At 45.0% G+C, this 16,354-nt stretch overlaps 1 protein-coding gene and 1 long non-coding RNA gene across 2 annotated transcripts in view; both read left to right on the forward strand.

Annotated features, from left to right (window-relative positions):
* LOC132142762 (uncharacterized) overlaps window positions 1-16,354 on the forward strand; it is a 98,921-nt gene that overhangs the window by 15,642 nt on the left and 66,925 nt on the right. The window lies entirely within an intron of this gene.
* LOC132142015 (ladderlectin-like) lies at window positions 255-1,087 on the forward strand. Its single transcript, XM_059551659.1, has 3 exons — window positions 255-428; window positions 667-778; window positions 929-1,087. Exons 1-3 carry the CDS (start codon window positions 255-257, stop codon window positions 1,003-1,005), a joined length of 363 nt encoding a protein of 120 aa, XP_059407642.1. The 3' UTR covers window positions 1,006-1,087.

A 16,354-nucleotide genomic window follows, 5' to 3' on the forward strand; every position in this document is an offset into this window, starting at 1 on the left:
CATTAAAATTTAGTAAAGTCAATGAGGTGTTTTTTTTTGATCTCAAAAAGAAAAAAAAAAAATCTCCTGTTAGTTCTACTCTAATTCTACAAAAATGTTTTCTTTTTACATGGTCAAGGGTGTCTTTTAAAGAGGTCAAGTGTTTACTGATCAAACAAATCCTGTATCTCTGTGCCATGCATCTTTCAAAGTCCGCGTCATGCTCCCCTATATTTTAAGGGGTGTATATGGGGTTTGTTTTCAGCTTTCATTAAATGAAGTGCAATGCACTTAACCTTTTTTCATCCTGTCAGAAAAAGTGCCTTGAGCTCGATGGAAACCTTGCATCAGTCCATGATAAACGCACTAGCGGTTTCCTCAAGACCTTTCTGAGAAAATGTGCTAGTGGCATGCCCCGAACCTGGATTGGTGCTCATGATGCAGTTAAGGTAACCTGTCTTCTCATTTACATTTAAATCTCAATCCAACCAGTGTCGGATTTGTCATATTTAGAGTGACCCATAAGTGTTGCTTGTTCACATTTAGTAAAAGCTGGTTTGCACTGCCCCAACAAACCAGAGTTTCACACGCAATGAAATCTGATGTTCATGTAAACCTACCACTGTAAGCGATGATAAAATGGTGGATATGGCAACAAGTTCAGTAATGTTGATGTAACGTTCTTAGAATAATGTCTGGTTTTGGAGTGATGGCTCAAAGTTTGACTACAGTGACTGGCTTACTGGTGAGCCAAATGATAATGGAGGAACCGAAAATTGTGTGGAGCTGGCCTATGGAGGTAAAATGTCCATATCTGAGGTTATTTAACAACCTCCTTGGTATTAAACTTGTAAAGGTTTCAGACCTCTACGTTTTATTACACTTATGGCTTCCTGTTTGCACTAAAGCCTATCTGACTAACTTCCTGAATGTAACTGAATTTCCACAGCTGAGCAACGCTGGAATGATCTGGACTGTGCCACTCCTCTCGGTTTCATCTGTTTGATTTCTCTTGCTGATTGTTAATCTGGTCTGTCCATCACCAGAGAGGCTTTGGTTTTTGGATCAATGTTAGTCACTGCAAAAATAAAACTGAAGTGGACTTTAACCAACACGTATGTTTTAATTTGTCTGTCTTGAGGGTGTGTTGGTTTTTAAACTTTTTAAACTAACCCTTTGGTTGGTTCCAACTGGAAGTCAAGAAAGGGACCTGTGTTTAATGGGCTTTGTAGGGTCAAGTGAGCAATTTATACGGACAAGTATGTCACTTTGTTTAAGGAATAGTGAGCGCAGGGGCACTCAACACCAGTGACGTTTGTATTCATTGGTTCAGACATCTACCAGGAGAGGGTGCAGCTAACATGCCACTTACTGTCTGACTTAACCAGCCGGACCTCGAATGACTCCATTGACTGAGAACCAGGGCTTAATTTGTGCCGGAACAAGCTGGATCAGGCACCTCATTTTGGCGGATCCCCCTCCTCCAAGGGTGGCGTTTCCGTATGACAGACATAGATGTGCAGTGGAAAATTATCCAAAATTCATATCTCTATCATTTGTTATTTTAAATCCGAGGGTTTTATTTTACCAATGAGAAGTATTTAATAGCTTGTCAGTAATCTTTTAACTCCATTGGGTCCTCAAGCTCTCGTGAAACCTCATCACTTCCCCCACCTCCACTCAGATTGACGCGCGCACAGCGTGGAGGAGACCGATCTCCGCTTATCCATAAAGCAAGGGTAAACGCATAACTTTGAATAGTACAGCATTTCTTTACTCAAACACTGTCTGTAAAGGCTAATGTCTTTGTGTGTTTGAAGACTTGAAGTAGGTTTTTTGCCATCAATCCAATATACCTTTTGTACGTTTTAAATATCCTGTGCAGAAGCGCTTTATCGTTTATATCATTAGATATTGGCCAAGTGTATTAAGTTATACCCTTACCTGTAAAAGGTGACTATAGCAATAATGCACTGCACTTGCCTCAGATACAGAAAAAACACAGATCTCCTCATTCGCCGGCCAAAAACCTTGTTAACTCAACCTTGTCAACATTTGAGCTTGTTTTAGTAGAGTGTCATGAAACGGTTTTATTTGTCAACCATCAGACATATTGTTTGTATTTGGTTGCTTAAACTCAACAAACTACGAAAAATAACATGTGTATATTATACTCGCGAGCTTTGGATGTGACTGTGAGGGCATACACAGCCTGTGGAGCGTGCGAGTACACCAAATGGCTTAAAATACTTAAAAGGTGTGCAGATTATACATTTGAGACAATGCACCAATTACCCACTTAGTCAAGAGTCAATTCTGTCAGCTGTCCTGATCGAAATGTGAGTCTTGTATCGCAGCAGGTCGCTGGAGTGCAGAGGAGATGCGCTGAGAGCTTGTGCAAAAGATTATGAAATTGAAGGCTGGATTTGAATGACTAATCTTAAAGTTTGTGTGGATGTATTTTATTATTCAAATCTATTAAAAACAGGTGTTATAAACTCAAAAAAATTAGTCTTTAAACTTACACAATTTAATTATGAACAGTGGTTCCACACAACCAAATTGTGTTTTGATAACATTAATGGAATTTTTTTTAATCTATGCAAACTCCTTGTGTTGTGACAACACAACTGAATGAGGGAGAATCTATGTGAAATAGTAATGTCCAACCAAATCAATTTATTCACATTGCTTTAACTTAAACCAGTTAAGTTAACTGAACCTGTTTTGGTTTATTACAATCTAGCCAAATTTGTTTCACTCTATCAACATAAGGAGGTTTGTTTTCAAATTACTCATTTAAATTATGGACAGTGGTTCCACACAATTAGTTCTAGTTACTTTAACTAAATATTTTCAGAGAACCGGTGAACCGTTTTTTTCAACCGGTTTATTGAATCGAAACGTCCAAAAGAACCGGTTCGAGGAAAAGAACCGAACTTCCCATCACTAGTTTGTTGACTTAAGACATAACACATAAGACACTCTTTTCGCCACCTGCTGGCATATTTTGTGTAATACAAAAAAATGATCACTGAACGAATCATTTTGGTGAACGAACTGAAAATGAACGAATCTCTTTCCACCATCATAATTTCCACCACTATTTTCTAATGACAAAGGTGAAAGGTTATGATGATCCAATAAGCACCATAGTATTTGTTTGTAAGACAATTTACAAGACTATTATATCCAGTAAATAAACGTGACTTTACAACATACTCTATCCCTCAATACCAGACACACAAACATCAAGAACGGTGACAACCTACACGGGTTAAAAAGATCCAAGCTTGTACATCTTTACCTAACATCCATCCATCCATCCATCCTCTTCCGCTTATCCGGGGCCGAGGCGCGGGGGCAGCAGTCTAAGCTGAGAACCCCAGACTTCCCTCTCCCTAGACACTTCCTCCAGCTCTTCTGGGGGGACACCGAGGCGTTCCCAGGCCAGCCGGGAGACATAGTCTCTCCAGCGTGTCCTAGGTCTTCCCCGGGGTCTCCTCCCAGTGGGACGCGCCTGGAACACCTCCCGGGAAGGCGTCCAGGAGGCATCCGGAACAGATACCCAAGCCACCTCAGCTGACCCCTCTCGATGTGGAGGAGCAGCGGCTCTACTCTGAGCTCCTCCCGGGTGACTGAGCTTCTCACCCTATCTCTAAGGGATCGCCCAGCCACCCTGCGGAGAAAGCTCATTTCGGCCGCCTGTATCCGGGATCTTGTCCTTTCGGTCATGACCCAAAGCTCATGACCATAGGTGAGAGTAGGAACGTAGATTGACCGGTAAATCGAGAGCTTCGCCTTGCGGCTCAGCTCTTTCTTCACCACGACAGACCGGTACATCGACCGCATTACTGCAGAAGCTGCACCGATCCGTCTGTCAATCTCCCATTCCATCCTTCCCTCACTCGTGAACAAAGACCCCAAGATACTTAAACTTCTCCACTTGAGGCAGGAACTCTCCACCAACCTGAAGTGGGCAAGCCACCTTTTTCCGACTGAGGACCATGGCCTCGGATTTGGAGGTGCTGATTCTCATCCCATCCGCTTCACACTCGGCTGCAAACCGTCCCAGTGCATGCTGAAGGTCCTGGCTTGATGAGGCCAACACGACAACATCATCCGCAAAGAGCAGAGACGAAATCGTGTTGTCACCAAACCTGACCCCCTCCGGCCCCTGGCTGCGCCTAGAAATTCTGTCCATAAAAATCATGAACAGAACTGGCGACAAAGGGCAGCCCTGCCGGAGTCCAACACGCACCGGGAACAAGTCTGACTTACTGCTGGCAATACGAACCAAGCTCCTGCTCCGGTCGTACAGGGACTGGATAGCCCTTAGCAAAGGGCCCCGGACCCCAAACTCCCGGAGCACCCTCCACAGGTACGTCTTTACATCACAGTAAAACAAATAATACCAAATAACTAACAATAATGATAAAACGATAATAAAAAAGTTTAAATTAAGTCAGCAAACAGCAAAACAATAATGTTATAACAGTAACTGCATAATTTATTCATGCTGCAATGCATGCTGGGAACTCACAAAGCCTTAACATTTCAACAATATGAAATTCTTTGTTCAGACAACTGTGTTTGACTTGGGGCAACGTTTGGGGTAATTTGGTTTTGTTCTGACAAGGATTTTTGTGTAGTTTTTTTTGTATTTGAGACTCAAAAGTTTTCCTAAACTGGACAAATGAGAAGTTTCATTGTTTAAAGTGCAGTCAAGTGTTTTTCAACAGTAAAATGTAATGTTTTTTAAAGTCTCTTCCGCTCACCAAGCCTGCCTTTGATCCAAAGTACAGCAAAAACAGTAACATTTTAAATATTCTTACTATTTTAAATCAGCTGTTTTCTATGTGAATCTCTGTTAAAGTGTAATTTATTTCTGTGATTAAAGCTCAGTACTCCAGTCTTCAGTCACATGATCTCCAGAAATCATTCTAATATGATGATTTACTGCTCAAGAAACATTTATGTTGAAAACAGCTGAGTAGAATCTTTTCAGGTTTTCATCAACATTTTTCATATCTATATATATATAATTATACTGCTTTTGAATGAAATAATGTATATTGTTAAGAAAGCTTTTTAATAAATGCTGATCTTTGGATCTTTTCCTTTAAAGAATCCTGGGGGAAAAAAATGACTCAACGGTTTTAAATATTGATAAATGTTTCTTGTGCAGTAAATCGGTATATGAGAATGATTTCTGAAGATCATGTGACCCTGAAGACTTCAGTAATGATGCTGAAAGTAGGCTACAGCTGCACATCACAGAAATAACATTTTACAATACATTCAAACAGAAAGCGATTTTAAATAGTAAAAATATTGCACAATATTATTGCTTTTAATGTATTTTGGATCAAATAAAGACAGGCTTGGTGAGCATTAAAAATCTTAATGTTCAAAAATATTTAACTGGTAGTGTAAATTTGTACATGTTCTCCACAACTTGTTGTATCTTTACGTTTAGTTATTTCCATATGAATTAAAATAGAAGTACTGTGGCCTTGTTGGCACTGTATTGAACGGTGTTAAGTTTTTTTTTTTTTTATAAAAAGGTATAAGTTTTTTTTTATATGACTATTGACTTGCATTAATATCTTGCTCCGTTTTGTAAACTCTAAATGTTAATAACCGTTACTATTAAACAAACTTATGTTGTGTATCAGATGTTCTCCACAAATGTATTTTGTTTAAAACTATAATTATTTTGTATATTTATACACTTTGGTAAATTTCTCTTCATTTTTATAAGTATACTACTTTATTAAAGTGAAAAACTCAGTTTTACATTTCATGTATGAGTTCTGTACAATGTTATCTTAATTCAAACCTTATTTAAGTGGATCTATGAAAGACGAATAAACTCAAGTGTTATTTGTGGCCGAGGCAGGATTCGAACCTCTAGTTGTGCGCATTTTCTAGTTCCTATTGGCTAGTCAGCGCTCTAAACCCATCCGTGACTGGCCTGGGTGAGCCACAGGATCATGGTGATCAGTCAATAGAGTCATTCGAGGTCCGGCTGGTTAAGTCAGACAAAAGTGGCATGTTAGCTGCACCCTCTCCTGAAGATTAAGGATAGGTCATAGTAATCTGAATAGCACATTACACATTATAAGAAAGCACCCAACTGGTTTTTGTGATTGTTGTCAGGTTGCAGAAACTATAGAGCATGTGTTGTTGAGTTGCAAACAATATGAAGAACAGAGGAAAAATATGATGGAAGAGTTAGGAAAAGTTGGAATAATAGGGAGAGGAATGAGGGAAATACTGCAAAGTGAGGAGAATGAACAAAGCAGAGGAAATATTTTATTTTATTTATCAAGAACAGGTCTGATGAGAAGAATATGATGTAAATGGATATTAAAGGAAAATAAATCCGGAAGATGGCGGTAGTGCAACAATAATGGATGCAAGCTGCCAATAAACCCTAAAGAAGACCGCAGTTCTGGTACCGCAGCTTTAGGACCCTAATTTTTTTGTGACAGCGCCACCTACCGTACTTGTTCAACACTAATTAAAGATGGACGACGTGGACAGCAATCAGATGGTGGGTACCGATATTTAATTAAGTTTCACTTTATAACGTTTCAACGGTGCGAAGTTTACATAGTTAGAACTGCTAACTATGAATAAATAATTAATTGCCACCAAATTAAGAATTTGTGAGCTAGTTTTATTAATTACTACGACGTTAATTCGTGGCCATGATTTCATACATCCTTGTTGAGTTTTCAATGACGAAGTATTATAAGTGAACCTAGCCTGCACATTAATTAAACTTATCAGATGACAAGAGCATGGTTGATGTAAGGTTTGTAAGATTTACCTGCAGCTTAATGTATTAGTGTGAATACTGGCTTAATAGTCGTTGTTTTACCATATTTATGTATAAAATATCTTTCATATTTAAACTGCACTGACTGCCTAGTTGCAGTATGTGTTAGCCTGTTGTTTTGGCATTGTTTTGCAATGATGAATGAGGCGTTTGGCAATTTTAATAGCTTGCCTAATCTGCAGGCCTACTCCACATACAGTCCATTGATATCATGTGTTAGTTTCTGTCATGTTCTGCGTGGCCAATATGAAGTGATTTTATGGATTTGGTTAGGCTCATTGTAGAACAGATGATTAAAAAAGGCACTAGGGATATTTTCATGATCTCAAAATATTCTAACAAGTAGGCTCTCTCTTTTTCAAGATACATATAACAATCCAAAAAGGGAGATCCCTGCCCGAATTGAAGAGATGCACCACATGCTGCAAGGACTTTCACTTTTCATATACAGTGTATATATACAGTATATATATATATATATATATGTGGCAAGGTGGGTGACGTAGTTTAGTTTCATTGGCTCATTGGTGCATGATTGTCACCTACCATAGCCTATTGGAGGTGGCGCTGATGGTATTTTAAGGCTGGAGTTAGATCGCCTGGGGTGCGTCACGACTAGTACCTCCCATACTGAGTGTGCAGGTGCAGACGTGCATTTTATGCCCGGTTGGGTCACAGGTTGTCCACTGCATGTCAGGTATGTGCGTGATTTTCTTTTTTTACCTACTGTTATTTTGCCGTCAGATGATTACTTATCTGTTTAACTCTTAGCCATGAAATCAGTGAAAAGTCTTCCTGCATGTTAATTCATTATGAGCTGTGAGCGACTATAAACTTCGTGTGGCACAAGGAATTGCTTTGGGTAAGCGTGATCAATCTGCTTCCTCTTTTTCGCAAGACAAGTAATTAATTAAGAATTCTTCTTTCTTAGTGTGCTGAGCTGTCTCTCCCGTCACGTTTCTTGAAGGCGGAAGTTTATACTGTCGTTAAAGGAGGATGCGCTGCTGTTTTTCTTTCCCTGCTTTTTGGGCTGGTTTACATCTAGGGCATTATTAGTGTCATCGCTCGTGCCCTGATAAGTGTTTCCACGCTAGTGTTGGGGAACGCTGATTCTGGGACCTGCTCGATTTGGACTGTTGCATTAATTTCATTTTTGTGGGATGTTGTTTATATTGTTGTTTATTAGTATTTTGTTTTGTATACTTTCAATATTTTAAGTTTGATATTGTAATAGTGTTTCTTGATAAATTTTTTAGTTTACTTTGATGGAAATATTTCCACTGTATTACTGAATTTAATTTGTTTTCTTTGTTTTGGTTTATTCTACGCACTGCTGGCCCGGGGCTGGGAGGCTAGCTGGCTAGTTTGGAGTATTACAGGTGGTGGTGCAGTTGTGTGGAGTGCAGTGCTTCTTGGATTCACCTCTCACTGTGTGTGTGTGTGCGTGTGTGTGTTACACGAATCCACAGATAGGGTCTTCACTCCATCTAGCCTGCCCCCCTGCCACTGGAAAGCCTGTGTCTTTTATTATTATTATTTTTGTTTATTCTTTTGTATTTTCAAATATTTTTATTTTGTCCAGTACACAGAGTTTCTGATTGTGACAGTGTTTGATGGTGACCTGACAATTGACATTGACTATCATTGATGTTTTAACTAATTATGGTGATTTGAATAAAGTCTTTGTACATTGTTCACACGCCTCTCTCAGATTACTTCAGCCTACGAACCTGTGTCCCTTATTTTTGGTTATTTCCCCGTTTCCTTACGGGGTGGCGTAGTCGGATTGTATTTGGGTGTGTTCAAACTTACTTGCAACGTCCCCCCCCCCCTTCTTCAGCACTGCCACATTTGTGGCGTAGTCGGCAGGGTTGGCTTTCTTTTTCGGGAGAGACGTGTACCTGTATATGGTTTGCTCTGTGTGCTGTCTGTTTTTTTTTTTTGTTTGTTTGTTTGTTTGTTTGTTTGTTTTTTTCCTAGGACTGAGTTTGTGGTGAAAACATTAAGACGAAGGAAAAACAGCAGCGTATGTCCAGTGAGCACTTTTCTCTTGTGGTAAGTGAGATTTGTAGTTAAATATGGAGGAAGAGTTGCGAGAATTAAGAGAAACAGTAACTCAGTTGAGAGCAGACAATGACAGATTGCGGCAGGAGCAATCATCTGCTCATCCGGGTCCTAGTGGGCCGCAGGCTATGGCTTCTGGCCCCCCTCTTTCCACTCCACAGTCAAGTAATGAAGGCGTTGCCCCACCAGAGAGGTACGTTTTTGTACCACGAGATCGGAGGTGCCCAAAATTTAGTGGCAGGTCTAGTCTTAATATTGAGGAGTGGATTGAGGAGGCCCAGGCTTGTATGCAGGCCCGTTATATGTCTGCATCTGATAAAGCATTCTTCCTCTTTGACCATTTGGAGGGAGAAGCAAGGGAGGAGATTCGCTACCGCTCCGATGATGAACGTAATGATCCAGTAAAAATTATTTCGGTGCTTAGGGAGTTGTATGGTTGCTCACGGTCATATGTTTCTTTGCAGGAGGCTTTCTTCTTTAGGAGGCAGCAGGAGGGGGAGTCTTTGTTGGAGTTTTCCCTCGCTCTGATCGGCCTCCTGGAGCGAGTGAAGCAAAAGTCGCCTTATGCCATGCCAAATTTTCAAGTTTTGTTGCGTGATCAATTTATTGAGCACGTGAATGATAATTCTCTCCGGCGAGAGCTTAAACAGTTGGTACGAAGTCAACCTACTCTGACTCTTTTAGACGTACGTTGTGAGGCACTTCGGTGGGAACGGGAGGGCATGCTAGGGGTTTCAAGGGGTCGTAGTCATTCGCTCCCTTCTGCATATGGTATCCAGTATGGGGTGCGGAGTGAGCCTCGTGAGAACACCGTGAGGTCTTCTCAGGAGTCCGAATTGGGGGAAGTTAAAGAAATGTTGCGGTTGCAGCAAGAACAAATTAGTAAACTGACTCAAAGTATCGCCCGGTTACAGGCCCCTCAACCCCATAGTCAATCCCCTCGTCGTAATCAGATTGTGTGCCGTAGATGTCAGAAATCGGGCCACTTCGCTAGGGAGTGTGATGGAGAACGCGTACTTGCCCGTTTCCCTTCAAGTGCTTCATCACTAATGGCTAGTGGACAGCCTGACTCAACTATGTCATCGGGAAACTAATTCCCACCGCGTTGCAGAGCCAAGGCGTGGTTGGGGAAGTAAATGGCTCCAGTACTATTTTATCCCATTTGATGTCGTCATGCCCACACCTGCTTGTTCATATGGGTAGTGTTCCAGTGCCCTGCTTAGTGGACACAGGATCAATGGTATCTACCATTACCGAAAGCTGTTTCCAAACTCATTTCCAATCATGGGGCGTAGACCATTTAAAGTCGTGCCATTGGCTCCAACTTCGTGCAGCCAATGGCTTGTCAATTCCCTATATTGGCTACATGGAATTGGACATTGAGATGTGTAACCGGTTGATTTCTAAGTGCGGGGTCTTGGTGGTCAGGGATCCTCCTGGGGGCATCTGTACTCAAGTTCCTGGAGTACTGGGAATGAATGTTCTTAGTCGATGCTACCGGGAGCTCTTTGGACAGTATGGCCCTGGCTTATTTGATTCTCCCTCTTCCGTGGAGGCCCCAAAATTTGTCTTACAGGCGTTACAACATTGCCATCTAGTGGGAAACCAGCCTTCTGTGGTGCGTATTGGTAGGGCTAAATTGCGGGGTCGTGTCGCATTCCAGGTGGTATGCTGAAGCTGGTGCCTGCTACTTGTTCCGAACAATATGCGGATGGAACCGTGTTGTTCGAGCCTCCGGTGTCTGGACTGCCAGCTGGCCTGCTAGCCTTGCCTGCGCTGGTTAGAGTGGTTCGGGGTACAGTTTATTTGCCCATGGTAAATGTGGGGACCGTAGATGAAATGTTGTACGCAGGTGCGACATTGGGAACACTTAATAGTGTTCAAGTGGTAAGCCTGCCAGCTGGGATAACTGAGGTAGAGCCAATGAGGGTCTTAGTGCGTTCTCAGGTTGCGGAAATAGTTGCACCAGTTCAAGAACCAATTGATGCAGTTGATCTTTCAGTCCTGTCTCAGAGAGAGCAGGGTGAGGTCAGGGCATTGCTGAAGCGATATCAATCCGTGTTCTCAGCTCATGACGGTGATCTGGGTTGCACCAATTTGATTTCGCATGAGATACCACTGTTGGATACTGTGCCCGTTCGTCAGAGGTATAGGCGGATTCCGCCATCAGAATATGAGGTCGTGAAATCTCATATTAACCAGCTATTAGAAACCAACGTGATCCGAGAAAGCTGTAGCCCGTATGCGTGCTGGTTAGGAAAAAGGATGACCCATTGTGCTGGTTAGGAAAAAGGATGGTAGTCTACGCATGTGCGTTGACTACCGTCAGCTAAATGCGAAAACAAGAAAGGATGCTTTTCCCCTCCCGCGCATTGAGGAGTCGCTAGATTTCTTGACGGGGGCTGGATGGTTTTCCACCATGGATTTGGCTAGTGGTTATAACCAGGTCCCCGTCAATGAAAAAGACCGATCGAAGACCGCATTTTGTACACCATTTGGCCTATTTGAATTTAACCGTATGCCCTTTGGGCTCTGTAATGCTCCAAGCACCTTCCAGCGTCTGATGGAACGGATGTTTGGAGACCAACAGGGTAGCTCGTTACTGCTGTACCTAGATGATATTGTAGTATTCTCCTCTTCTGTTTCGCAGCATCTGGAGCGTTTGGAGGTTGTGCTGGGTCGCTTGGAGCGTGAGGGTTTAAAGGCCAAATTGGCAAAATGCGCGTTCTTCCAGAAAGAGGTCAAGTATCTTGGTCACGTGATTTCGGCTCAGGGCGTATCCACAGATTCCAGCAAGATAGAGGCGGTGTCACAGTGGCGGTGTCCTACCGGGGCATCAGAACTGCGCTCATTCTTGGGGTTTGCCAGTTATTACCGCCGTTTCGTCCAGGGATTCGCGAAACTGGCAGCCCCCCTGCATCGTGTGGTGGCTGAGTGTACTACTGGTAGGCCCCGGGAACGGGCTGGTAAGAGCTTTGCTGATGCCTGGTCGGAACAGTGCCAACAGAGCTTCGACGAATTAAAGGTGAGGCTTACAACAGCACCGGTGTTGGCATATGCCGATTTCTCCCTACCTTTTATCCTGGAGGTGGACGCTAGTTATGGTGGTTTGGGAGCAGTGCTCTCTCAGGAGCAGAATGGGAGAGTAAGACCTATTGCGTATGCCAGCCGCAGTCTTAGGCCCACTGAGCGCAATATGGTTAACTATAGCTCCATGAAATTGGAGTTTTTGGCGCTCAAGTGGGCCATGACTGAAAAATTTCGCGAATATCTGTTAGGGCACAAGTGTATCGTTTACACTGACAATAATCCTCTTAGCCATCTGTCGACCGCTAAGCTTGCTGCTACTGAGCAACGCTGGGCTGCCCAGCTGGCAGCGTTTGATTTTACCATCAGGTATCGCTCGGGTAGGAGCAATAGAAATGCGGATGCCCTCTCCAGACAGGACCCCTCTGGGCAGTGTGAGATGAATGCACTCTTGTTGGGAACTGAAGTGCCAGCCACTGTTAAGCAGGTGTTTGTGGCAGAATCGCGTCCACAAGCAACTCAAGCTGTAGTCTCCGTGTTGCCTGGTTTTGAGGGCGACATGGGCGCTTGTCAGCAAGCCGACCCCGTAATTGGTCAGATTCTAAAGTTTTGGAGACAAGGTGTTCCCCCTTCCCCAGCAGAGCGGAGACAGCTGCCTAAAGCTGCCCTCGTGTTACTCCGCCAATGGGATCGGCTGGTGGATAGAGCGGGTATATTGCATCGCCGCGTCTTTCGCCCAGATGGAGGTGAGGAGGGTTTTCAGTTGGTTCTCCCAATTACTTTGCGACGTGAGGTCTTGGCCCAGGTTCATCAAGGGCATGGGCACCAGGGCATTGACCGCACCACTGAGCTGGTTCGACAGCGCTGTTATTGGCCAGGCCTTACGGCTGATGTAGCTCAGTGGTGCCGTGAATGTGAGAGATGCCAGGCTGCGAAGGACACCCAGCCTGTAGTTCAGAGTTTTATGGGTCACCTTTTGGCAGAAAGGCCAAATCAGATCTTGGCCATCGATTTCACCTTGCTTGAGCCCTCACGTTCGGGAATTGAGAACGTATTGGTAATGACTGATGTCTTTACTAAATTTACGCAGGCAGTCCCTACCCGGAACCAGCGAGCTGAAACCGTAGCCCAGGTACTTGTGTCTGAGTGGTTTTGTAAGTTTGGCGTTCCTGCCCGCATCCACTCAGACCAAGGCCGTAATTTTGAGTCCTCCCTTATCCAGCAGTTGTGTCACTTATACCAGGTGGAGAAGTCTCGCACTACCCCGTGGCATCCTGCCGGCAATGGGCAGTGTGAGCGCTTTAACAGGACCCTGCACAATCTCCTGCGTACCCTGCTGTAATGATTAAAACCTTCATATTCATCCGGAAGAAGGAGGCGGGAACCGGCGGACAATCAAACACATTTTAATAACAAAATAAACACAAAACAGCGCACCAGCCCCTCACGGACAACTGGTGCGCATAAAATAAAAACCAAAACACAACTAAAAGCCCAGGCCTGGTCCTCTCTCGTCCTTCACTGTCGTCGCTCCAGTTTTATATCCTTCCATCTCCTCCATGGGCCTCGAGACCGGTGGGTCGAACAGGTGTAGTTCATCTCCAATCACTCCCCCGGCCTCGCTCCCATGTCCCTCGGCCCCGCCCCACTCGTCACATATCCCCATCGCCCCTCGCAGGCCGGGGGGTACTCCCGAGACTGCGCTCTACTCCCCCCCCCCCCTCCCTCCGGGGGGGCCGCTCACGGGGACCTGCGGGAACCTGGGGGTAGGACAGACGAGGCGAGAGAAAAGGAGATGGAAGGAGGAGCGACAGAGACGAGAGAGGGGAGAGAGGAAAAAAAAAAAAAAAAAATTCCGGTTCCCAGACGCACCGCTGCTCGGCCCTCCACCAGCTGGGTGATCTCCTCCGTGGTGCCTGGCGGTGGCACTGGACGGCCCTCGGCCGACGGCACAACACTCCTCCGCCGCCCGGTGGACGGTGACGGCTCCTCCGGTTTTGGGCAGCCGGCAGGAGTCCCCCGTTCCCTGCTCCTCCCCGTTCCGGCGGAGGCAGCAGGCTCCGGCCACCTGGCGAACGGCGCCGACTCCTCCGCTCCCTCACGGATGGCAGCCGTCTCTCCACATCGTGGGCGGCCGGTAGCGAGCTCGCCCGTCCCCGGCAACTCGCTCCAGCCCACCGCCTCGAGCGTCCATGGCGGCACACTCCTCGCCAGCTCGATGGCACCGCGGATTCACCACAGCGGCGAGGGATCTTCAGCAGCGCGTCCCTCCTTCTCCCGGGTTTCGGCACCACTGTAATGATTAAAACCTTCATATTCATCCGGAAGAAGGAGGCGGGAACCGGCGGACAATCAAACACATTTTAATAACAAAATAAACACAAAACAGCGCACCAGCCCCTCACGGACGACTGGTGCGCATAAAATAAAAACCAAAACACAACTAAAAGCCCAGGCCTGGTCCTCTCTCGTCCTTCACTGTCGTCGCTCCAGTTTTATATCCTTCCATCTCCTCCATGGGCCTCGAGACCGGTGGGTCGAACAGGTGTAGTTCATCTCCAATCACTCCCCCGGCCTCGCTCCCATGTCCCTCGGCCCCGCCCTACTCGTCACACCTGCCTAGTTCACGGAAGGATGACTGGGTCTCTGCATTGCCCCAACTACTCTTCGGTTATAACACTACTCCCCATCAGGTGACTGGAGAGTCTCCCTATTTTCTCATGTTTGGACAGGAACCCCGACTACCTGTAGATTTTCTGTTGGGTCGTGGTCAGGAGAGGGGTCCTGGTAGTGTTAACAGTTGGGTGTTGGAGCATCAGACTAGACTGCAGGTGGCCTTTGAAGGGGCCCGGGAACAGCTGCGTCTAACTGCAGGGCGCCGCAAGGAGATGCATGACTCTCGTATCCGGGACGCACCCTTGAGTGAAGGCCAGTTAGTCTATCTCCGTAACTATGGTCTAAAGGGTCGTCACAAGATCCAGGACCATTGGAGTGCAGTGGTGTATCAGGTACTGAAAGCACCTGGAATAGGAGGCTCAGTATACACCATTGCCCCGGTCAATAATGCGAGTAGGGTGAGGCATGTTCATCGCTCTCTGTTGAAGGCCAGAATAGGGCGGGAGCCCTTGGCACCCCCCCCCCAGAGAATAGGGCGTCGGTTGGCGAGGAACCACTGTTGGAGGATCCTTCCTCAATGGAGGAAGTTGACCTTTTTAGGGTCGTACATGAGACTTTGCCGGCTGCTATGGAGTCAGGGAGTCAGGGCCCCGTTTTGGCGGACTCCAGTTCACTAGCGCCTGTGGTGGATGTGGAGGTTGAGGCTCCTGTGGTTCCTGGACCATCAGGGCAGGGCGCAGTAAGCCAGTTACCTTTGACTGATTTTGGTCCCTTTGGTCCATCATATGTGAATGGGGCAGTGAGGCGTACTAGGCGAACTACTGCTGGTCATCATTCTAACCGTAACCATCTTCCTAGGGCTGTAGGGAGGGTGGCAGGTTTGGAGGCTGTTGAGGCCTCAACCGGTTCTATATCCGCATTGTTTAGACCTTGGGATTAGGGTTATTGGAATAATCGGCGGGGCGACGATTCAAGAGCTGGGGGTAGATTGTGGCAAGGTGGGTGACGTAGTTTAGTTTCATTGGCTCATTGGTGCATGATTGTCACCTACCATAGCCTATTGGAGGTGGCGCTGATGGTATTTTAAGGCTGGAGTTAGATCGCCTGGGGTGCGTCACGACTGGTACCTCCCATACTGAGTGTGCAGGTGCAGACGTGCATTTTATGCCCGGTTGGGTCACAGGTTGTCCACTGCATGTCAGGTATGTGCGTGATTTTCTTTTTTTACCTACTGTTATTTTGGCGTCGGATGATTACTTATCTGTTTAACTCTTAGCCATGAAATCAGTGAAAAGTCTTCCTGCATGTTAATTCATTATGAGCTGTGAGCGACTATAAACTTCGTGTGGCACGAGGAATTGCTTTGGGTAAGCGTGATCAATCTGCTTCCTCTTTTTCGCAAGACAAGTAATTAATTAAGAATTCTTCTTTCTTAGTGTGCTGAGCTGTCTCTCCCGTCACGTTTCTTGAAGGCAGAAGTTTATACTGTCGTTAAAGGAGGATGCGCTGCTGTTTTTCTTTCCCTGCTTTTTGGGCTGGTTTACATCTAGGGCATTATTAGTGTCATCGCTCGTGCCCTGATAAGTGTTTCCACGCTAGTGTTGGGGAACGCTGATTCTGGGACCTGCTCGATTTGGACTGTTGCATTCATTTCATTTTTGTGGGATGTTGTTTATATTGTTGTTTATTAGTATTTTGTTTTGTATACTTTATATACTTTATACAATATTTTAAGTTTGATATTGTAATAGTGTTTCTTGATAAATGTTTTAGTTTACTTTGATGGAAATATTTCCACTGTATTACTGAATTTAATTTGTT

The sequence above is a fragment of the Carassius carassius genome, chromosome 6, assembly GCF_963082965.1.
Source record: "Carassius carassius chromosome 6, fCarCar2.1, whole genome shotgun sequence".
NCBI lineage: Eukaryota > Metazoa > Chordata > Actinopteri > Cypriniformes > Cyprinidae > Carassius > Carassius carassius.